Source organism: Wyeomyia smithii, chromosome 1 (assembly GCF_029784165.1).
Source record: "Wyeomyia smithii strain HCP4-BCI-WySm-NY-G18 chromosome 1, ASM2978416v1, whole genome shotgun sequence".
In the NCBI taxonomy this organism is placed as follows: Eukaryota; Metazoa; Arthropoda; class Insecta; order Diptera; family Culicidae; genus Wyeomyia; species Wyeomyia smithii.
In genome coordinates, this window is record NC_073694.1 from 41,223,344 (window position 1) to 41,247,825 (window position 24,482).

The following is a 24,482-nucleotide window of genomic DNA, read 5'->3' on the forward strand; positions in this document are numbered from 1 at the left end:
TTTAGGGATTTTACCCGTTGTGTTTGGTGTGTGTGTGTGTGTGTGTGTGTGTGTGTGTGTGTGTTTTGCGCACACACGTACGTGTGCGCCGCCGCGAGTAAACAGGAGAAAATATTTGAATAATTTTCACTTTCACTCGGGTTGCGGCTCCCGCGACAAAAAGAGACCGCCGCTGTGGTGATCCTCCCATACTAGAGACCGTGTGCTGCGCACATTTACTGACTGACCGCTTGAAGCGCTCAAGTGGTGGCAGCTGATGGGCAGCCAGGACTACGGCGGCAAAATTTTTGACCGTGCGAAACGTTCGGTTGCGGCTGGGGAGTACGAAAGCGGGGCCCATTTTCGCGTTTATTTTGAGTGAAATATGAAGTATTCGCTAGTGGTGCGACGGCGGAGGTATCGCGTTTGTAGCAAAAGTGCCCATAGTTGTTCTTGTTTTACAGTCTCTGGCTGAGTCGGATGAGAGTAGAATGGTCAGGATGATTTATCGAGCCTTCCAGTGGATGTGTTAATCAGTCTGAATCTCAAATTTATCGCTTATGAGATGAAAGCAGAAGCAACAAGCTACATTGCAATAGTGTCGAATCCTGTCAGTTAGTGTTGTGCTCGAAGTTGCTCGAAGAATGTTATAATCAGGTGTAATGCACACCATACAGTGAAAGTTCTGATTGTTATGATTTGTGTCTAATTAAACCGCAGTAATGCCGCTGTATTCTGAGTTGTATCACAACTTTATCGGCAATACGCCAGTCATCCCGGTACCGATCGTACCCTCGATACCGTCCAGTTCGTACTTGCCGCCGAGTTATACAGGCGTTTCGCGAGCCTTTGGAACTCCAATAACGGCCACCAGGACGCCCTCTTTCTCCCGAGGTTACGTTCCAAAGTTAACCCCAATCACAGAAACTCCCCTCACCGCCAGCCGGGTGACGGCTCTTACGCGCATCAATTCCACCAAGTACATCCCAAGCCATGCTTCACCAACCTATCAGAAGGCCAGACGCGTCATCAACACTGCAGACATTGATGTCTCCGCGAGTCGCTACGCCATCCGAGATCATACACCTATCCGCGATCGCTACCCGTCATCGTCCCCGTCCTCGTCGGTATCGTCCGACAATTCACCACTTTCCGCAGCCAACATTAGTGTTCGCGAGCAAGAACTGATTGAACGCAATGAACAACGCAAGGCACGTTCCACTATTAATCGCAACAGGGCCGTGGTGCGTCTTAACACTATCCGAGCTCGCAGTAAGTCACGCGGAAGCCGGGGCAGTACTGAACGTAAATCTCCTCGCCGAACTGAATCCCCCGACAGAACATTTGAAGATGAACCGCAGTCTAGACCCACCTCTTGGCGGGATCAGTTCCGTGGAGAACTGTCTTTACAACCGAAAAAGACGGAGCCTATCAAAAGTCCTGGCGAGCTTCTACTGGAGAAGCACTTGATTCGGGAAGACGAGTGTACCCCTGTTCAAATCGATGAAACGGTCTACAAATCTCCCGTTATGAAACGACGAGCCACTGTACGGCGAAAGAGTGGCGTAAAAATTCCCAGCTTCCATGAAATCTGCTCGGACATAAACTCAGACAAACTGGATGACGATTTGAATGCGGGCGAATTACGCCGACGCGCTTCGCAGATTATAGAAGATGAAATCGCGCAGTTTCAAGAGGAGCTACACAAAGCCAATGGGATCATGAATGATCAGCTGGAGGAGCGGCTTAAAACCGCTCTAGAGCAACAGATCACCGAGGCTAGCGTTGAACCGGGTGAGAAGAAAAAACTGAAGAAAGTTCGTCGTGTCAGAAGCAAGCCCTTGCCGAAAATTGATAGTGATAATAATGTGGTGCACGATCAGCCGGAATCTGGAGGGATTACAACGAAGGCAGTAATAGAATCAATAGAGGAAAGTTCAGTGTTTAAGCTACCCAAGAAAAAGAAAAAGAGCCCACCTGGAGATTCATCACCCGAGAGTGGTGAAAGACCGGTGAAAAAGATGGTGAAAAAAGTGGTTGGTGAAAATAAGTCTGAAACTTCGCCTAAGGAGGTTGAAGCGACGATTGTTGATGAACCAGCAGAATCCAAGCAAGCCGGTAAATCGTTGGTGCTTGGTGAATTGGCTCAACGAAGAAAAGCCCAGGAGCTGGCGAAAAAAATTGAGACACTATCGAAATTGTCCAGTAAAAAACTACCGGCGGAATCGTTAGAGTCTGCGGGACAGGCTGAAAAGGCTAAACCTGAAGCTACTGAAACAACCAAGCTGCTTGAGCTGTCAGTTAATGAAAAGCTGGAGCCATTACAGGCGAAGCAAAGTGCTTCGAAGAAAGATGAGAAATGTGGTTCAAAGCCTACTGAGGTGAACAAAAGCATATCAGAACCGATCAAACAAACCGAAGTTAAGGTCCTACAAAGTAAAGCTAATGAGCCTCCGGGAGACGAAACACCAACAAAGTCTTTAATAAAGGCAGTTGTAAAACCTAAGAAAGTGCAAGAAACAGTTCCGAATCTAAAAGAAAAAAATGCTGTGCTAAACGACGGAAAGACTGATTTAAAAATCGAAACTTTGCTATCTGATTTGACACAGAGCAAAGCTGCAGTAATAAACACAACGAAGGTAACGGCTGAAGTTTTAGTGCCACCAGAAGAAAAAAAACTGTCACAACAAAAGACCAACAAAGAAGTCTCGTGCGAAACAAAAGAGCCGGTTCAGGCTGATGATGCGACCAAAAGAATTCCCTTGAAAGTCAAACCAAAGTCGATTCTGAAAACGATAGCTACGGAAGAGGTGAAGGGCGTTGAACCAAAAGTGAGTGAGGATTCTCAAAAACCTACACTCCTAGTTAAGCCACTGGCTGATGAACCAAAATCCATTACAAAATCTGTGGTGCCTGATATAAAAAGCGAGCCACTAAAATTGTCTATATTAGAGAAAAAGATTGAACTAGCAAAACCAACCGAACAAGTATCAGCTCCTGTGGAATCGAAAACAGTCGATAAAGGCTTGATTGCAGATAATAAATCTATTGCGACGGAATCTGCTGTCATGGAAAAAGTACCGAAAGATCTTCAATCGGAGAAGAATCAGACCAAACTTTCACCGGAATCAAATAAAGTCGACGCAGAATCTTCCCCACAAAAACAGCCGAGCCATGTTGAAGCCACAGCTCCACACCACGAAACCAGCAAACCGGAGTCCCCAAAATCCAAAATTCCCGACCCTCCAAAACCACCCCCGAAACCAATTGAACCGTCCCTCAAACCAAAACCCATACTCAAACCAGCCCTTCGCAAGAAACCCGCTGATCTGAAACTGCCTTCCCAGGACGAGGTAGACTTCTGGGGCAATATTGGGACGCGTGAAACGATTTCGTTTGCTCGCAGAAAGCAGAACATCGAACGCCGCAACCATATGATACTGCTCAAGTTTAGCGAAACCGAGGAGGACAGCGAAAGTGCGCCGATCGCTTCACCCATATCGAAAACAGTTACCACCAAGCAAATGGTATCACCACCGGCAGGGGAAACTCCGGCTGCTCGAATGCCACAATGGCCTAAACCAGCGGTAGAGGAGGATGGTCCATCTACTGCAAAGATGGAGCTGCAAGCGCCGAAGGAAATATTGAACGAAGGAATTCCGAAGAAAGCTTTCGAAGTTTCATTGGTAAAATTGGACCAAGAACCACCTGCAAGTCCGAAACTGAAGCTCAATGCCACTGGTCTCAAGCAGAAGCTGGACTCACCGGTAGCAGTGTCAAAAACTATTGAATCTCAAAAATCAGCAACAGATCCGGGCCCAGTTACCAAGAATGTAGTCGATACAGAGCTTCCGACTAGTCCTAAAGAGAAGAAATTAACAAACCAATTGTTCGAGAAAAATAAGCCTCTAACCATCGAGCCAAAACCCAAAGAACCTGTGAAAAGTATTGAATCTCAAAAAGCAGCAGCAGAAAGCCCAGTTACCAAGAATGTTGTCGGTGCAGAGCTTCCGACTAGTCCGAAGGAGAAAAGAATACCAAACCAATTATTAGAGAAAAATAAGCCTCTAACTATCGAGCCAACGCCCAAAGAACCCGTGAAAACTGTTGAATCTCAAAAACCAGCAGCACATCCGAGTCCTATTAACAAGAATATTTTCGATACAGATCCTCCGACTAGTCCTAAGGAGAAAAAATTACAAAACCAATTATTAGAGAAAAATAAGCCGCTAACTATAGAGCCAACACCCAAAGAACCTGCGAAAACAGCTATCGACAACGGTTTGGCAAAAGTTGCGGGATCCACCGAACAATCACCGAAACCAACTCGGAACATATTTGGCCTCAAGAAAGTGCAAAAATCTGAGGAAGGTTCCAATGAACTCCCTGTTGGTATTAAAAAACTCTCGGCGACACCTACTTCAGATCCAACGGCAGCGGAGCTGTCACTCCTCAAAAATCCCGTGCAGACTGGTTTGCTAAAACCATCGGAAATTGCTGCCAAGCGGCTACTTAACCCACAGTTATCCCCGAAGGAAATGATCAAAGCTGTCGCACCAAATATTGCAGCAGCTGCGGAGAAAAAACTTGCGCAAGCTTCACCACCCGAAACAGTTAAGGATCTAAAACAAGAAAAAACACGCGAAGAAAAGCAGAAAACTCCGAAGCCAAGCACAACCGAACCCCCGACCACCGGCAAGCAGGAAAAGACATCCGAAGGTAAGCAGGAAGCGGTGCAGAAAACTGCACCCGAACCGATAGCGGTCAATGAATCCGCAAAAACGACTCCAACGGCCCCCGCACCCGCGGGTGGCGAGAAGAAGACGAAGGTAGTCAAGAAGGTGATAAGAGTTGTTAAATCAAAACCGAGCGCGCCAGATGCAGCCGCCAAGGCCGAAGCGGATCGGCTTGAAGCCGAACGCCGGAAAGCGCAGGAAAATGTCGAAAAAATGAAAGCCAAAGTAAACCAGATAACATTGAACATGGGCGTTAAACTCGAGGTGGAAATAAAAGAATGCGCAAAGTGCCAACAGGCGACGCTATCGGGCGAGCTTCCTGTAAGCGAACAGCAGCCGAACGGTAAGAAGAAACCCGCTGATAAGGCAGCGCCAAAAGCCGACGGTGGCAAGCTAGCGAAGAATAAATTTGGCGTCACTACAAATTTAAGTAATCTATTGACAGCGGCTGCAGGTGATCGATCAGTTAGTGATCAAGTGTTGTCCAACCAAGTGACCGGTAAAAAAGCACCGGCAAAGGCTCGGTATTCTTCCAGTAGCAGTGAGGAGGACGAACGCACCGCTTCAGAGACATCCTTTTCTGGTGTTGAGGACGACTGGTCATCGGACGAAGAGGAAGAAATGGCCAACGATAAGCCAGAGAAGAAGAAGTTTGATCCGCAAAAACGGGTCAAACTCAACTTCGAGCAGATGCGCAAGTGTTACTCCAAAGAGGAGAAATCTCCGATTGTGTTGGTGGCACGTCCTAGACCCTTGTGGAAGGTGAAACGACACGGACATCGGCACAATCGGAAGGCAGACCTAACCAGCAGCAGCAGTGGCAGTGAAGATGAGTCCGGATCGACCACGGATCAGACCTCGTCGGAAGCCACTTCCACGGTTGATGCTTCCTCGGACGTGAACACCGACAGCAGTGTGAACAGCAGTCGGGGCAATAACAAGAAGAAACAAGTGAAATCCACCAGCAAAACCAGTGATGTGGGCAGTGATATCTATGACAATCCTATGGTGATTCCGTTGCACTCGGAACCGCCCAGCAGCAGCAGCAGTCACAGCAAGTGTCCCGCAAAGGATGAAAATAACAACGAACGTAGTCAATCTCAGCAGGCGCCAAATGAGGATGACGATGAGAACAACAAAAACGTTGGAAATCACGAGATCCGCAGCACCAGTACCAGCAGCCACGACTCTGGCTTCTATGGTGGCGGAACGGCACCGATTAGCCCTAAGAAGGCCATGGGTAAGTTGTTAATGATATTGATCTCGTTTACATTCAAGGCTGCGGGAAAATCGATTCATCGCCTGTCACTCTACGGTTTGTTCACTTTGATCAAGCATCTTTCAAGCAACCTCTGTCTAGCGTTTGTGTTGATCGACGTAATTGCTTGCTGACGTGTTCAATCGCATTCGAGCACACGCTTTCTAGGTATTTATAATCGATTAACAACACACTGAGTCAGTGCGACTTCGATCGATTGATCGGGCTGCAAAAGCATAACAATTCTGTTTCGCAACTGTGGGCGCAGTTATGCAACACCCGTAACAGTCGACAGCAGTGGTTGCATAAACGCTTCCTATTTATCTGTCGATCATCAGGCAGAGGGTTGATTTTTTTCCTCCTCGATTCACTTCCCTCCGGAACTGTTTTGTCTAAGACCGATGTGAACCTCTGACAGACGATTAATTTCTACCGATCGAGGATCAAATGGGTATAAATAGCTTCGCGTTCATTTTGTTCTCTCCTTCAAGCTTGTTTGTTTGTCTCCGCGCTGTGGGAACACGAACGTAAGAGCAAGAGAGAACAGCAGTGCAGTGGGTGCCAGAGAATGAGATTGTCGGTCCACCGAACGTCACTCGACAGTGGAGTCGGATGGTTGTTTATGCCGATGATCGTAGTTAACCGGTAGATTGTGGTTGTTTTTGTTTTTGACGCGAGCTACAGGAGACACTTTTACACGGTTCGCGGTTATTCTGCGCCGTGTCCGCAATCATCGTGCATCGGATAAAGTGGAGGAAGTGAAGCGTGGAATATGTCTGTACATACCGGTGTCGTCGTCGGGTGTATTCCTCCGTGCCGTTGTCTTCTCTCGATCTCGTACGGTTTGTTTGAACGAAACAAGAGAACTCAATCAAATGAAACATCCGCTGAACGGGTCAAATTCCTGGGATTGTTCGATCTGCTGCCAAATGTAGTTCCGGATGCACGCGGTCTGATGTGGTTTGTAAAATTGAAGAAGAAAACTGTTAGTTTACAAAACCGCACGTATTGTTAGCATAATAGTATTCTTTGTTCTTCGTTTTCATGAGCTAATTTGCAAAAAATACGTATTGTTACTTTAAAGAATGTTATAACGAATTAATAAGAAAACTCAACAGCTCACGAATAACAAGAAAGCCGGTAATCGCCAAACAAGAGATTTCCGGTAAATCAGAGGTGTAGTAGAAAATCAAAATGGAAGTCATTTAGGATATGGCAAACTGCCGATTCCCTCAATATAGCGCATGACCGACGTTCAGTCAGTTACTGTGAAGTAAATTTGAATACTATCTTGAAAATTCACTACTGAAAGAATTCACTACTGAAAGAATTCTGAACGTCGAAAACTAGACATGGAAAGAAGAATACCAGACAACACAAAGGCAATTGAGCTGTGTTTAAGTGAAACCCGAATTCTAGAATACAGTAAAGCATTTTCGCGATTTCTCACGCGAATCACCAGTCACAGTTGTACAAAGTTTCTTTCGCACCCCCGCAAATTTGGCGTGTTAGCAATTAGCAGTTGGAAGACCAAATTTTTAGCTTAAACAACTAGCGTTACCACCATTGGTAATTTTAAGTTAACAGGTTAACGATAGACCGTTCCACGAAAAAAAAAAACTTATTTTATTTCTCATAAAATAAACACTGCAACTAGGAGAACTTATTTTGAAAAATAATGCTTAAGTAAAAATGACCCGGATACATTGTGGAGAAGTCATATAAAACCAAGTTAAAATAATAATAAAAAAAACGAGGTCAATCAAAATCAACAGTGATCGTTTCAGATTTCAGTAATTTCAACAGAAGAATAAATCTTGCATGAAACGTTGTTTCGACTGTAGCAAAAAGTAAGGATTATTAATTTTTGATTCAAGGAGTTCAATTATTCTTCGAACTCCTGAGTGAACTAATCGGGCCTTTCAAAAGACGCCTTCTTTTCTTGGCCAAAATAACGTATGAAGTTATAGGTGGGATCGAAATGAAAATGAGACCAAAATATGTCATATGCAAACCTAGTGCAATAGCATAGGCGCGTGTAAGACGTGGAGCTAATCTTACAAACCTTCCACACAATTAACAAGAATCTTCTGGTTTGTAGAGTACATTTTGTTTTCAAACTTATTCTGTGCCAACGACAATTTGTATGTCTCGCTAATTGAGGCCACATTCCAATCTTTTAATGAAAAGAACCGGTTGGAAGAGCCTAATTATACAAATTAGCGGAGCTGGAAATCCGCCCGAAATAACAGCTAATTGCAACCAGTGGCAATTTCGGACAAACAACTAAAATTTAGCACTCTTAAAAATAATAAATAAGCAAGTAAGGTCTGTCCAAAAAATATCAATGTTCTCATAGATGGAATAACTTGCGCCATTTTGGGGGCCTTCCTTACCATGTTTTCTCACTACATTGTGTACTTGCTGTCAACCGACATGAAATTACAAATCAGCTGTAAACAGGATCTGTAGGACAAAAATAGTTAGCAACTTTCGTGGAGCGTCGTCCAGACGTGATGACAGCTTATTACAACTTCTCACTTCTGACATTTTTTTTGCAACGGGATGGCCATGTTTTGAACCAATTACATTCGTGGAAAGGTTCAAAATTTTTACCCGAAATAGGAACAGTAGCCCTAGAGCGACGTTTGCATCAAGAGACGCCTCGGCCAGCTTGAGTGACGGAAGAGAGGAAAAAGTTTTAAGCAAATCCTAACAGAAAATGTTGTTAGATGTAAATGTCAAGTTCAATACCATTGCTTACGCAGCAAATGGTCGCTTTGCCAGAGCACAGTTAGGATGCTTCCCGTGTGACCTCCCATTGAGTTGAAGCGCCATATCCGGGCGTTGATGAGATCCGCGCGGCATTGACACCTAAGCAGGAACTGCACACTGAACTGCAATTAATTCGCTTTCGAAGCTTCAGTGACACGTTTTGCTTGGAATCGCCTCGGAAGTAAACCACCTCCTGTCAATTCAGAACCGACGGACCGATAAAATTAGTGTAGAACAAGCGCAATTTAAAAATAGACGGTTCGTCTTGGCTCCGGCTCCGGCTGGCTGTCTGGCGGTGTATCTTCTACGCGATAAATATTCCCCAGCCGTAGTTGATGTGCTGTCGGTTTTTTTTTTCTTCCCGGAAGGTTTGGGTTTGCCAGCGCCAGCCTTGAAGCGGGTGTTTAAAGCCTGTATCAGACTAACCATTGCAGCGGTCAACCGCTACCGTTCCGTTTTTTTTCGACCAATCAGAACACAGCGGTCGACCGTCGCTTGTTGTTGTTGCAAAAAATAGAATCTTTTCTATTTTTGCCGCCGACCGTTCCCAACGGTTGCCGGCTGCTGTCATTGACATGGCAAAGGCAAACGTGCCTCTTCACACCTACACAAAGTCACATATAGAGACTTATCGAATAAAAATTTGTGCTTCTCTTTTTGGCACACACGACAGCCAGTCAAAATATCGATAGCACCGGCAACGCTGGTTGGCGATGTCAAATTTCGACCAACGCACACTGGCAAAAATGAACCCAAATTCCCCAAACCCAACCCAAATTCTGTAAAATTGGTCAATAAATCGATAGGAGGCAAAGAGATTGCGTGTTCAGGTACCATCTGGATGCGGTTTAATTTTCAAACCTTTGTCATATTTTTCAGTTCGCTTATTTTCCGCTTCCCCAGCTTCCCCAGCTGCATACATTGTATGCTTTAATGAACCAAGATGGCTACACCCTTGAATAGTATCTACTATTCCAATATGGGTATTTCTGGACCCGAAACTATACCCACAGACGCCCAGACGCCATTTTGAAATCCAAGATGGCTAAATGCAACATGCAATTTTTTGCTTATGTTCAATTTTTTGTATGCCTCAAGAGCATTGGGACTAAAACCGTGTTGGTTGCTAATAATGCTGTGCCCCAATTTGACATCGCTTAGTCGAAGAGACTAACGACATTTTTGGGATTGGAATTCCATACCTGATATGGAGTTAAAAGTTAACGTCCGAAGAAGTTATAAGCAAACGCAAGGGCTCACACTGACAAAACAGGTGAGGTGATGTTTCAACTGCGAGCTTGCAGAAGCGGCAGTTATCACTTGAAACAATATCGATGTTTTTTAGGTGGTGAAGGGCAGGGCCCGTGTAGGGTAGGGGGGAGGGGGTGATAATGTCCACGTGGACACTATATTTTTCCAGAGAAATGAAAATCTGCAAAAAAATATTGGCCTTCAAGAAAAAAACTTAAGCTATTCTAATTTAAGAGTTTTTAGCTGTATTTGTGATAAATTTGGCTTCTAAGATATACATAGAGGTTTTTGGGGCAACTAAGCCCAATTTGGAATAAGTTTTGTCTTTAGTCTCTTCCATCTATCAATCCACTTTTCACTAAATTTGGAATCGTTTTCTTTTACCTAAGCTCAATTTGGAATAAGTTTTTTCTTTAGTCTCACCCATCTATCAATCCAATGTTTTCAGATGTTGCAAGCTACATTTACTAGAGTTTCTATGCATTTGAAATTAAACTTGATATAGTTTTTCCTTGAGTTTAGTACTTTTTCTGGTTAATAGTTAATTTGAGATTTTTTAGCTGTTTTTATTGTTTTAGAGGCGTTTCAATTCAATTTCAAATTCATTTTTGTTGAGGCCTCTCCGCCGTTTTTCCGTTTTTAGGCATTTTGGCTTAATTTTGATCATGTAAATTTCTGACTTCTTAAAGTTGGAGATATGGTTTTTTCATACTTTTTAGCCCGCGTTTGGAGCCTATGCGTGCGATAATATGTATGGAAATTTTGGAAATGATAATCGTCTTTTGATGATGATGATGATGATGATGATGATGATGATGATGGTCCCACCTCATACCCCTACATCGGTTTGAGCTGGTCGATTTATCTAAGAAAGATATTATATAGAGTCATACAATGTAACCAGTTGACAAATTAATAACGGACTGGTTATTAATACAGACATAGTAACCCTTCAATAGAATACCAATAATTTGAAAATGAATTAAAAAAAAAAAACATTTTTCAATAACATTGATCCAAGGCTCATCCAGAACGTTTCAAACCCGAAAATTATCTGGACTTGGTTAGGAATTGAACTTAACATTTAGGAGCGTTAACTAATCAGAATTGGTTCTGGATAACGATCCAGAACTACGAGAGAGATCCTATGTTTCTATAATTCTCGATAACGAGCTCTACAGTACACAGGCAAACCCAAGCCTTTTCAGTTTTTTCTCCCAACCCTTTGTACTAAATCGTTAAAACAGATAAATGTAGAAAATGAAAATAACAGCATATATATTATTACAAACCAAAAAGCAACTTATCAACCCGACATGCTTTTTGTTTCAATTTCAGGGATTGAAACCTGATGTATTCAATATCCAGATTGTCTATGTCAGTCTTCGCGCGCGTGGTTCAAACATGTGTAGCCGACTCTTTTTTTTTAACTCTACTATTTAATACTATATAACTATATTCAAACAAAAATCCATCATCATCAGTAAACATAATAACTTAATGTACCCAATAAATAGAAAAAAAAAAATTTAAATTTTACAATCTTCGTCATTAATTTACAAAAAATTCTATATAATCTGTCTACAAAACAGACTTTATGTGTGAAATACAAAGCCTTCTAAACTCCGCCATTGTTGCTGAACGTTTAACCTGTCTTGGCATCGAATTGAAAAAGTTTATTCCTTTGTACAACAGAGAGTTCTGTGATCTTCCGATTAAAAAATGTGGTGTTCTAGCATCAACCGCGTTTCTAGTGTTATACTTATGAAAATCACTTCCTCTATCTATCCGATCACACGAATAGCGAAGCAGCATGTTATTTAAAATTTTATATAGAAACACCATTGTCAAAAAATAAACTCTTTGCTTCACAGAAAGCCATTGCAATGCGTCCAGCATAAAACTCGAGGAAGTGTATCTATTACATCTTAAAATTAATCGCATTATTTTATTTTGTAAGCGCTGCAGTCTCAACATTTGTGTATTATTTGCAAGAAATAGTATAGATGAACAAAAATCTATATGTGGTGAAATGATTGACTTATAAAGACTAATTTTACTACTAACAGTCAATTCATTTTTCAAACGGCACAAGATACCGTATTTTTTCGCCATTTTCTTGATGACATTATCTATGTGAGACTTAAAAGTTAACTTGTCATCAATAATAACTCCAAGATACTTTATTTCATTCACGCGATCAATCGTCTCACCATCAATTACAATGTTTACGTCTGGTCTGGAGTTGGCAGAAGAAATAATCAAGTACTGTGTTTTACTAATATTTAATTTAAGCTGTTTAAATTTTAACCAATTCGCCAGATAATGTAAATCTTGATTCAAAAGTGCTACAATATCGTTTGGATTTTTTGCTGCAATGAACAGAACAGTGCCATCGGCAAATAAATTTATATCGCAAAACCGTAAAACTCGCTTCATGTCATTAATATAAATTATGAACAAAATGGGCCCTAAAACACTTCCTTGCGGTACACCAAGTGTATTAGCCATGGAATCCGATTCAAAATCATTAAAACGAGTCTTCTGAGTTCTAGCACACAAATAGCTTTCAAACCATTTGTATGCTGTCCCTACGATACCAAAGCGCTCCAATGTTTGTAACAATAAGGTCCTAGAAATTGTTTCAAAAGCGCGTTTTAGATCCAAAAATACAGCAAGAATAGTTCCCTTAGCTTCGATTTTTTCTTTCCATTTTGGTAACACCAGATTTAATGCAGACTCACAAGAGTGCCCCTCTCGATAACCTGATTGCTCTGGGATTAGCAAATCATTACTATTTGAATAATCCATCAGCTGGCGTTTTACAACTAGTTCCAAAATTTTCTCTAATGTGTGCAACATATTAATGGGTTGGAACTCTTCGGCTTTATCCGTCCCATTAATCTTGGGGATAGGAACCACAAGCGATTCCTTCCAAACTTCAGGCACGTGCCCCCGTTCGCAACGATTATTATTTTTTTTTTTTTAATAGGGGGGGAATGTTTGTAATGATTTATTTATGTACTAATATCTATTCAGAATGAGTATTGTGTGTTCTACCACAAATGGTGACATTTCAACACTATTATATATATATATATATATATATATATATATATATATATATATATATATATATATATATATATATATATATATATATATATATATATATATATATATATATATATATATATATATATATATATATATATATATATATATATATATATATATATATATAAAATATATATAATAATAATAAAATAGGGGCCATAATTTGTTGTGGTTATATTTCTCTCGGTTTTTCTGAATTACAAAGGCGTTTGTTTCCCCCTTCTCTGTTCATTAGGTGCATTTCTCGACTCTCTTAGGCTGAATTTTGATGGGATTCTTTTCATTTATGTCTTTAATGTTTTGGGCTGATTTTAAAATTATTTTCGTTACTCTTTTGCTGACATTTTTTGTTTATTCACTAAATAAAACCACAAAAATAAACATGTTTCGACTTCTCGTTGAAAAAAAAATCCAAGTGGGCAAAGAGGAAGGGTTGGTAAATGTCCACGCTTGTCCACGAGGAAAGACGAGGGAGTCTAAAATGACGATTTTTGTGTCCACGTGGGTCGTGTATAGACCCTTGGCTATTTCTAACTTTTCCCATGTTTTAAATTCGTGCTTAACGGCGGATTTGGAGGTACCGATAAATGGCTCAGGGCTAATGAATTGCTGATCCTTGTCTTGCGAGGCAGTCAACGTTTTCATTGCCCTGGACACCACAGTGTCCAGGTACCCAGGTCAATGGAACTTGGTTCTGTCGAGATATCTCCCGTGATGCTGCGCTGCACTCCCTTTTGTTGAAGCCTTAGTGCACCAAGCTCTGCCTCTTTCTTCACATGAAAATGTAGAGGCAATAGGCAGAGTATGGCCTCCAAATCTGCCATTAGCGTGGTGCGAATGGCGCTGGTAACGGAGAGACAGGCCAGTCTTTGAACTTTATTAAGCTTTACTTGGGCTGTCACTTCATTTAACTTTGGCTTCCCTCCCGAATGTGGCGTAGGTCGTTCAACTCAAAAAAACAAAAGCACCACTATCTGTCAAATTCAACGTTACCGTACGAACTTCACTTTTATCGCTATAGTTCATAGAGATCTACTCTTCTCCAGTCGTCTTTTACACCCCCTGCTCAGGCGCCTTCGTCGTCAGCACATATCCAATGCGTGCGAGGTCTGCCTCGAAGTCGTTTGCTACCCAGGCTTCTTCCGTGCTCTTGATTTTCGCTCAAATTTCCTTCTCTACCTGCCAAACCCCTTGGAGAACTAGACTTTCTCTCACACAGAGTGAGTAATTATCCACATATAGGCGTAGAGTAATTTAGTCGCAGACTTCCTTTTCACTTTTAATCATCGCGTGTTAGGGGTAAACATTTGTTTGCTCTCTCAGTTTAAGAGGGAGTAGTTTTCGTTAGTTTCTCCTTTACTAAAAGAGAAGTTGTCCAAATATTAAAACATTTAGGTTTACATTGAAGCCACATCCTAACCGTTTTCAAATTTAATATTATAGGAAGATTCACAACTCACCATGCGCGGATGAGCAATTAACAGGAGTTCCACAGGGTTTTTGCTCTGTCAAATTAGGAGCGTTTTTTCGTCAAAGAAACTATTACTCTGCGCTCTCTCTACAGCAAATGGTGTGATGCACATTGAATGTAAGCTCACAGTTGTTAAGAGGGAAGAAAACTGTTTTCTCTTTAAGATGAAGATTAACAAAACAAAGCCTGTTGCTACCGAGTATTGATCGCAAAATTTTACGCTCGATGCCTCTAAGTGCTCGCCGATCGACCTCAATCTACGTTCACGATTCCGTATGACCGTAGAGCGCCACCAGGATCGGCGTCTTAGCAAAGCAAAGCCAAAAGCAAAGCCTTGGTGCTACATTCCGATTCGGAACTCGACCTTCTGTTTCTTATACACAGACTTCGCAGCCAACTGTTTAGTGTACAGGACAATTGCGGGGCTAGCGCTACGATCCTACTGACACTAACAGTAACTCCCGAGCCGAGACTCGAACCCACGACAACTGGCTTGTTAGACCAGCATCGTACCTCGAGACCAACTGGGAGGTCAGGATCGGCGTCTTATAAAACGCAAATTTCGTGCAAACGTTCAACTGACGTTCAATGTGAAACCGTCGCGAGACTCAGCTCAATCAGTTTTGTTGGAAAACATGTTCAAGCGAAATCTGTCACAACTTGTTGCGATTCACTGAGTCGTACGCCCTGTTGAAGTCTATAAACAGATGGTGTATCTGCAAGTTTTGTTCCCCAAACTTGTCGAGGATCTATCTCAAGGTGGGCGTCCGTTGCAGATCGTCCCGCTCGAAAACCGCACGGGTATTTAACAACAAAGGCTTCCTGCAACGGTCGCTGTCTGTGAAACATGGTGCGGGAAACAATTTTATATGCGGATTTGAGCGGGGTCATGCCTCGAAAGTTATGATATGAGTCTTTCAACTAACCCGTAAGTAATTTTTCCTCAGACCATACCTTCAAGATAATCTGTTGAATTTTACTATACAACCGCTTCCTTCCTTACATTGAGAAAATCAGCCGACGAACCGTCTTTCCCAGATGCTTTGTCTGCAAATTTTTTTCACTTTGTCCACGGCCGGCCGTCGATCTACATGTGGTTGAGCAGGCCTCTCAATTGGGGTATCCATACTTTAGAATGTTTCGACGTGCATAATCAGTACTATAGATGACCACACCCCTGGCTGCAGCGAAGGTCACTAGCCTCAAGCCGTTATCGTTGGTGATAGAGTAGAGGTTTTTTCTAATAATAACAGGGCGAAAAGCTTCCCCCCGTCCGACTTATGCGTTTTAACCCCGACGACGATCTTCATGTCGTTTCATGGACACTCTCCATACGTTTTTTCAAGGAGCTCGTAGAGCTTATCCTTTACGTCGTCGGAAGTATGTTTTGTCGGCGCATACATGTTGATAAGGCTGTATTTGAAGAATCTGCCTTTGATCCTCAATACGCATAGACGGTCATTAATGGGCCTCCACCTAATGACTCTTCAATTGGTTCCCAAGTAACACGAAACCGACGCCCGTTCCGCTCTGTCACAGCTATTCACGTTTTCCGGACCTCTCGTACAGAGTGTCCGGGTGTTATTCGTACAACAAAATAGTATTGAAATTTACCTTCATAGACGACTTCAAAATTAATATACATAGTATATTATTTCAATACTAGTTGGCCCGTAGTGGCTAGCCACTTTCAAATGCATTTTGAACTATTAAAAGTTGGTATTTAATCTAAAATGATTTTTTTTTTTTTTGAAATATCGAGTTGAAGTTCAAGATGTAACTATGACACTATCGAAAAATTCAATGCAGATGACCAGCGCTGGTTTAAAACTTAATTAATTATCTAAACTGCGATAAATCCTTCGTTCAGTAGGTCGTGGATTGATTGCTTACTCGAAAACGAATCTGCATCTCGCTTCTTATACGGATCCACTGCACAGCTGTTTTCTTTAATATTTAAAGACATTTTCTCCATTATTTAATAGGTCATTTTCTCAATTGTTTGATGTTACATATGTTGTATTCAAACTAAACTAACATGTATGTCACAAAATATCAAAAAATTGGTCGCAGTGACGAAAATACCCAACACGGAAAAAAAACTTACAAAATAACTAAAAATGAATGTGATTGAAAAAAAAGAAAACAATTTACAAAAACCATTGCTCATGAAAAAATACTGGATTGCTCAAAGAAATATTCACACATGCAAAAGTTTGTCTCTGCGATTTGTTATTAACAATAGCAAAGCCTAGAATAACGAAGTACTGTTCTCTTTTAATCATTGATGGGTAGTTCGAATCCCTCTCTAATACTCCGATATAACTTCACACATGATAAATGACGCGCATGAAACATCTGTCATCTGCGTTCCATCACAGAAACCTTTTATAGTGTTGCGTAACAACATAACAATCCTTATCCCATCACCACCACCTTTGTCTACTTCTTTGTTTTCGTCTTCTTTTACATAAGCAAACAAATATTATTTGATAAAAAATAAAAAAAAATTGGCTTGCTGTAGCGCATTTGCAGGATAGTAGATAAACCTATGTTTAATTTTTAAAACTTTGAAAATTTTATGTCGATATATCAAAATATCTTAAATCAAAACTGTTGATCAGAGAGAATCAGATTTTACATAATGTTCAAAAATAATGGTCAATAGCTTAACCCGATCCCGGCAGAGAGAAATCAGTTTTTACCTCAAAAAATGAACTTCAAACTCTCATTACTCATCAACTATAAACATAATTAACACAAACTGTATTGCAAATTAAAGATCAATCTGTACCTTACTGAATAGTTTCATCGGGAAAATTTTCAAGTATAATTGTTGAACTTGAATCCAAGTTTGATTGTCACTCGTCGGGAATGGGTTTATCTTATACTCTAAGTTTTTTTGAAACAGCTAAAATTTTCACGTATCAGCAAAATAATTATCCCTTTCTCCGTACATCTTGAACGTCGTAGTATACTTAAAGAATTAATTTCTGCTAAAAGAAATCGAAAACCGATCTGAAAATTTTACAAGTCCATGTAAACAAATCTTTCTGAACTGTCAAATCTCGTCTTTCCTTTTTTGTGAAGCCATTGTGCAAAGATCTAATGTTATTTTGGCTGGCCCCTTTTCTTATAGGTGATATAGTGACTACAATGTTATAAGCAATCACTGCGGTTACTAAAACATTGCAAATGGTTTTAATTACAAAAATATGTCGAAATAAACGCTACTTTCCAGAGTATCGCGGTCGAGATTTACGCCTGCTGCCGTCTGCTGTTCAATGCATGTACTTAGACGTAGACACCTCTTAACAAAGCGCCGCTGCACTCTGAACAAGCCAACGGCTGGCAGCAATTTCACACACCATTAGAATACCGAGTCAAATGAGATTTTAAACAGGCGCTATTTTATTGGCTCAGTACGGGGGTCTGGTGAATTAACTCTCACAACAATTCTGCTAAATTCATTGTATATTCGGGGACTGATGAAAGCTTTTGCTCGAAGGTCCCACATAATATGAACAAATTACTTCGATTGAAAAATCTACAGAACAATGTAATGCGCCATACCAATCTGTGAAGGTTGATACAAACATAATGCATTCATCCACAACAAAACACAGTAAAAATAAAAGTATTACCGCGTGAAAACAGACCTGCTTCCTGACGTAAACGGCGTGAAAAAAATGAATGCAATTCCTCACAGACCCGATTCTGTGAGGTCGTTTTAGAAAAGAACGTGTGAACCGAGCAAACAATTACAACGAAGGTGTGAAATTTATTCGACTGCTAACGAAAAGTTTGATTTGAACAGGAAGCAAACATTGCAACAGAATTAATTATTTTTAGACAAAAAAAAAAAAAAAAATAGTGGAACAAACACAGACCACCTACAAATTGATCCATATCAATGGGTGGTTCACGGTTTAATGGACACACCCACACATTCGGTGTGCCGCGTCGCGTTTACGTTAACGCAGTTTTCACCTGTGAAAACTGGCTGACGTAGAGTGTTTTAGGATCGAGTGAGTAAGTGTCTGGTTTTCGTACGTCACGGCACAGCATCTGGGTGAAAGTGAATTTGTACAAAATTAACTGCCCCGTAAAGCTATCTGCGTGACTAGCATGCTACAGACTTGCACAAAAAAGTACGATTTTATTTCGACAATCCGAACAAATGTTCTCGAGACAAAGCTATGTATACAAGTACGTTTGGAAGACAAGAGCAGGCAATTTGATTTGAAAATATGACTGCATTCTTTAAGAGTATTTTGTTATTTTAATTATGAATTCATTGAATTACTTGACAGGCTAGCTTGTAGGTGTTATCTTGTAATGAAAATACGTGTCGCATTTAACGATAAATCATTCCAAATCTCCTACGGCACAAATTTGTATTTCATTATCGGCAGAAAAAATACAATCAAGTCCGCCAAGTTATTCGAAAACTTGATGATTAGAATATTGGCTTTTTTACCTTAGAATGTATACTCTTGGCTTAGTGTAAAAAGCATTCTGGATTATTTTTCGAATAACTTACTTCAATGTTCCTATGGGCTCGACGTTTTGTGCTATTTGTATTTTTTTTTTCAATCGCGACTAAATAATATTTTGAATCACGACTGAATACTAAATAACAACACGATACTTGGCAGGAGTAACTAAAAAGGTTCGGTTAAGCAGAGCAGTAGAGTTAAGGGTCGAGAGAAGGGTGAAAGCATAAAAATTCATTACTTACTACGGTGGAAAAAGTACCCTCTTTTCCGTGCAACAGTCGTTAGAGATGCAGAGACGTAGCCGGCGCCGTTATCGGTCTCAGCGAAGGAAAAAAATCACCTCTAGCGATCAATGAATACATATAAAACAAGCCTAGGATGCGTTGAGATCGTCATCAGTATGCGAAAAACAAAGTATCGGTGCTGGTGCACTTATTTTGCTTTCCTCTTTACGATATATTTCTATTCATTAGTGTACACCACAATACGTGGTTCTCAATGTGCACAATTCGGTATATGAAGTTATTCGTCTCTGTTACAGAGAGCGATCAGAACTTGTTATATCCTTATTCTTTTGACTCATGAATATGATTTTTTGTCAGAGAAAGAAAGAAGATGACAGTGTATGCTCTCCCACTCTCGCTTAAACTCAACCGCTGCCGAAGTAGTTCCTCACCCCACACATTCCCTCTCACCGCACCACACCTCTGCTGCTGTTCAGGTGACATGTTTTTCTCCTGTTGCTATCCTTTCTTCCCGTAACTACCGGCCTATGGAGAGACAAACGCAACGATCGAATTGCTTCTCAGAGCTGATGTAGTCTAGTCATGTGTTTGTTTTCTCCCAGAAACCTGTGCACCCTATCATCATTTCATTATGGGTTGAGAGGATTCGAGTTTAGTCCCGGCCTGTACACTTCGTGAAGTGCACATATGATGAATAAACGACGATTGCAACATATTCGTTTCGTTTCCATCACTGAACGGTCTATACAAAACGGATGCTGCTGAACTGTTGTACATTGATTTTTGTATTTTAACTTTCATAAGAAAAAACATTTGGTTTTTCAGCCATAAACCATATTAACTGATTAATAAGAGACGACATGTTTGATCAACTAAAAACTATGTCAAAGGTATCCAGTGAAGTTAGTCTTTTTACGAACGGATTCACGATCATTTACAGTAAGGCTGGACTAAAAAAATCGGGTTCGATAGCAACGACGTACCTAAATTTCACTTCTCTCTCCTTCGCAACCTGCAACAAAATAAAGTTGCACACTTGCTGCCAGGGATCGTCTAACTACTCAGAGCTGTGCAATAAATCTTCGTGCGTCTCGCAGATTTTTGTGCACGTCTCCAATATCTGGGAGGAGTAAGAGACGAAGGAGAGAGAGATTTTATACTTGAGAGTCAGAGACGCCGTTGGGAGACTGCACAATAATTTCTTAAGAGACGAGTAGGAGCAGTTCGGATTGCACTGTACATTTCGTTTCCAAAGAGACAAGTAAGTGCAGTTCGCATGTCACAGCACTCTTTAAGGGTTATTCCCACTGCTTCCGTTTCGGGACCGGGCCGTGGCTGTTCCGCGTGTCGTCCGGGCTCGTTTGAGATTGATTGCATGCGTTCTTATGGACACATTCACACCGACGCGCCGTGCTCAGACCGGGGCAGCGTTGAGTTGCCGTCGTGCTGCCGCAGTGCGAGAGAAAAACTATCGTTGCCGACGATACTTTGTGTTGGCCGGAGAGTGCACGGAAGGCACTCGGGTGGATGCGTGTATGTTGTAGTGACATATTTCGCGCGGAGTGAGCTGCGGTATGAAAAAAAGAGAAAGACGTTCTTTCACATACACACATCAACATTTCTCAGCCAGAGCGCAGCGCAGGCACGGTTCAAGCACGGCGCAGTGTGAATGCATGAAAAGTCCCGGACGAGCCCGGTCCCGGCCCGGTCCCGGCCCGGTCCCGGCCCGGTCCCGGAAATCAAAAATCAGCAACCGAATTAGAAGCCCATTATGCCCCTATTCCCCCTACGAGTCAGCAGGAAGCCGCAAACGGGCAAAATTTTCACACAGCACAGGCATAATCAGGGTTGCCACTCACATTTTTAAATACATTTAACTACTGCACAAGAAATGTAAAGCTAGCTTAATTTTGTTGGTTTCGTTGGAAGGTCGAGAAAGTCCGTAATCAATGATATCTTCAAAACGTCGAATTATAGAGCATAAGAAGCACCTAGAAAAGGAACAATTTCCTCTCTTAAATATGTAATAAACTAAACTAAATTAAATTTTAAAGTCTACTGCAAAAGATGTTCTTTGACGCCTCTTTATGTTTAGGTGCTATTTAACTTTAAAAGCATTAAGCTGTGCCTTCATTTAGTGTTGTAAGATCAATTTTCTTCAATCTGTTGTTCAACATAAAAGCATACCTTTCAAAACAATAATATGCGTTGTACGGTTCATTTTTCACTTATTGAAAAGGTGTGATCCGCATCCTCATACAACACAGATAATCGTTATGCGTGAAAATGTCGAAAAATAAAATCTGTATAACTACAGATTAATCTGAATATGTGGCATCACTGGCTGTGATCAAAAACTCTCTCAACAAAGAGGCACACAAAGCCCAAGAAATTTTCTGAGGTAGAAACTACCGTGACTGCGGGTAATTCTGCGCAGCATGTTTTCCGCGCACTCATCTTAAAAAACTATTTTTCAACAGTAAATTTTACTAAAACACAGTTGATTTGTGTGCTTTACCATGTGCATAGCATAGTCTGCTATAATAGTACAGAGATTAGGTATGTTTCAGTAAAATTTACTGTAGCAAACAGTTTTATAAGCTGAGTGCGCGGGAAAATGTGCTGCGCAGAATTACCCGCAGTCACGGTACGTCTTTCTGCACTATACTGGGGTAAATTCTGTGAGGTCTCCTGAACGACACGAACGGGATCCGAACTGCTTTTACTCGTCTCTTTGGAAATTGATGTGCAGTCTCCCAACATCGTGCATTCTACTAGTAAAAAAAAAAAGAGTAGCACCCGATCCTTAAGTAAGAGACATCTCCGGAAAGAGACGGAAAAAAGGCTAATCCCACTGCTTCCGTTCCGGGACCGGGCTCGTCCGGGACTTTTCATGCATTCACACTGCGCCGTGCTTGAACCGTGACTGCGCTGCGCTCTGGCTGAGAAATGTTGATGTGTGTATAAGAAAGAACGTCTTTCTCTTTTTTTCATACCGCAGCTCACTCCGCGCGAAATATGTCACTACAACATACACGAATCCACCCGAGTGCCTTCCGTGCACTCTCCGGCCAACACAAAGTATCGTCGGCAACGATAGTTTTTCTCTCGCACTGCGGCAGCACGACGGCAACTCAACGCTGTCCCGGTCTGGGCACGGCGCGTCGGTGTGAATGCGTTCATAAGAACGCATGCAATCAATCTCAAACGAGCCCGGACGACACGCGGAACAGCCACGGCCCGGTCTCGGCCCGGTCCCGGAACGGAAGCAGTGGGAATAGCCCTAAAGTGTGTTGTGACATGCTACCTGCACTTACTTGTCTCTTTGGAAACGAATGTACAGTGCAATCCGAACTGCTCTCACTCGTCTTTTTAGAAATTTATGTGCAGTCTCCCAACGGCGTGTGCTTTGCACGCAAAAAAAATGAGTAGCACCCGATCCCTGCTTGCTGCATTCACACCAACACTAACACTAACTTGAGCCCCAAAATATCAAACCGAAATAATAGAACTACCTTCAACTGTCGTCGGATGTGACAGTCTGCGTTAAAGTTTGACTGATGTAAAGGTGACAATTTGATGCCAATTTACGCTTTCCTTCATCCTGCTTGATCGAAGCAGGCGGATGTTTTTTCTGGCGATTCACCTCATTTCTGCTGTCTCGTGATCAGTATGACGGTTCACCAATTATAATTTGCGACGGATTACGGCGTATGCCAAATTATGCGTCGTTCGGACACAAATTACGGTCGTGTTTCAATTCGATCTACTCAGGGTTGAATTAATCAATGAGCTCCAGTTGCAGAACTTCATATTTTCTAGATCCGATCTCAAACGAAATCATTAATTGCTTCGTTTTGGTACTTTTGCAATCATAACATTTTTTTATAGTAGGTAGGGTATCACCTCTATCATCGTCAGGGGGGTGAATGATGTCCTAGAGCGTTGATTTCTTGTATGATGGTTCTTCATGATGAAGAGCATCTTTCTGCAAAAGATTAGTTATCTTTGAATTCATTAACCCCCCGGATAATTGGACAAACCTGACGATAATAGAGCGGATACCCTACCTACTATAAAAAAATGTTATGATTGCAAAAGTACCAAAACGAAGCAATCAATGATTTGATAAACCTGGCAAGCAGCTTTTGTAGTAGTGCAGCATAACTGAAACGATTAACTGACGAAGAGCCAAATAGTACCCTCGTCGAAACGTTCAGCTTGAGTAAGCTAATTAACGTTGTTATTGTAAACGTCACAGCGGGAGACCTGTCACCGATACGCGAGTTGCTTGCTGCCGCTAGAAACTTATTTTTGGGTTCATAAACATGCCATTATGCTTCACCGCGAAGTGTTTTTTTTTTCGTGTGCTCTCTCAATTTTCTTCCTCCGCCTTAGCTTTCACCAATCAAAGCTAACGAGCAAACTGAATGCAGTAAAAATGTGAAAAATTTTAATATTTTCGAATTTATGGCACAATAGCAACAAGCGCACGAACAATCATGTCGTTGTCACGTCTTTATTTCCCTTCGTGTAAGACAGTACAGACGAGTACAGGTGCTGCCCGCTCACCTGAGCTGCTGCTTGCGAAGATTGAGCGAATCGTGTCGTTTCGTTTGTTTTGAAGTGCATCGAGAGCCGGCCAGTTGTTGTTGAGCGATACAATTATGGCAGAAGGTAATGCGGCAAAACAATGAAAAATGCTGAGCTATATTTCGCAAAACATACACGTACCGGTAATCACGCGAGCAAAGTGGGAGGAGGCAAAGACAACAGTTGACAAAACCAGTCGTTATTCTCGTCCTCCCAGGTTTCCATTTTTAGGACTTATATAGGCAGTGTTGGCTAATGATCGCATTAATTTCCGTGTTAACGAGTATTTTATTAATTACATTAATCAGTCTCAATTCGTCGGGCAACCACGTGTCGGTGTTTCCCCCGGGTTGTCGTTGGGTTTCCTTGCAGACTGTGACGTAAATTGTCACAAGAAGTGCGAAAAACTAGCTGCCAATTTGTGTGGCGTCAATCAGAAGCTGATCGTTGAGGCGCTGTCATCGGTGAGGAGAGGTATGTATATATCGTCGTAAAATTCATTTATTTTTTATTTGTCATGATTTATTATTCCTTTAAAAGTAATCGGAAATGCTGTCC

General features: G+C 41.6%; 1 protein-coding gene across 10 annotated transcripts in view; it reads left to right on the forward strand.

The window, feature by feature from the left end:
- Window positions 1-24,482, forward strand: part of LOC129730314 (putative protein kinase C delta type homolog) — a 145,674-nt gene that overhangs the window by 66,105 nt on the left and 55,087 nt on the right. For 6 of the 10 annotated variants that reach the window (XM_055690319.1, XM_055690168.1, XM_055689921.1 and 3 more), the window contains one exon: window positions 24,297-24,398. In XM_055690319.1, coding sequence (XP_055546294.1) covers window positions 24,297-24,398 — 102 coding nt within the window. Of the gene's footprint in view, window positions 1-54; window positions 5,956-24,296; window positions 24,399-24,482 lie in introns of those variants that run through there. The other 4 variants (XM_055689601.1, XM_055689833.1, XM_055689756.1 and 1 more) reach the window with 2 other exon arrangements.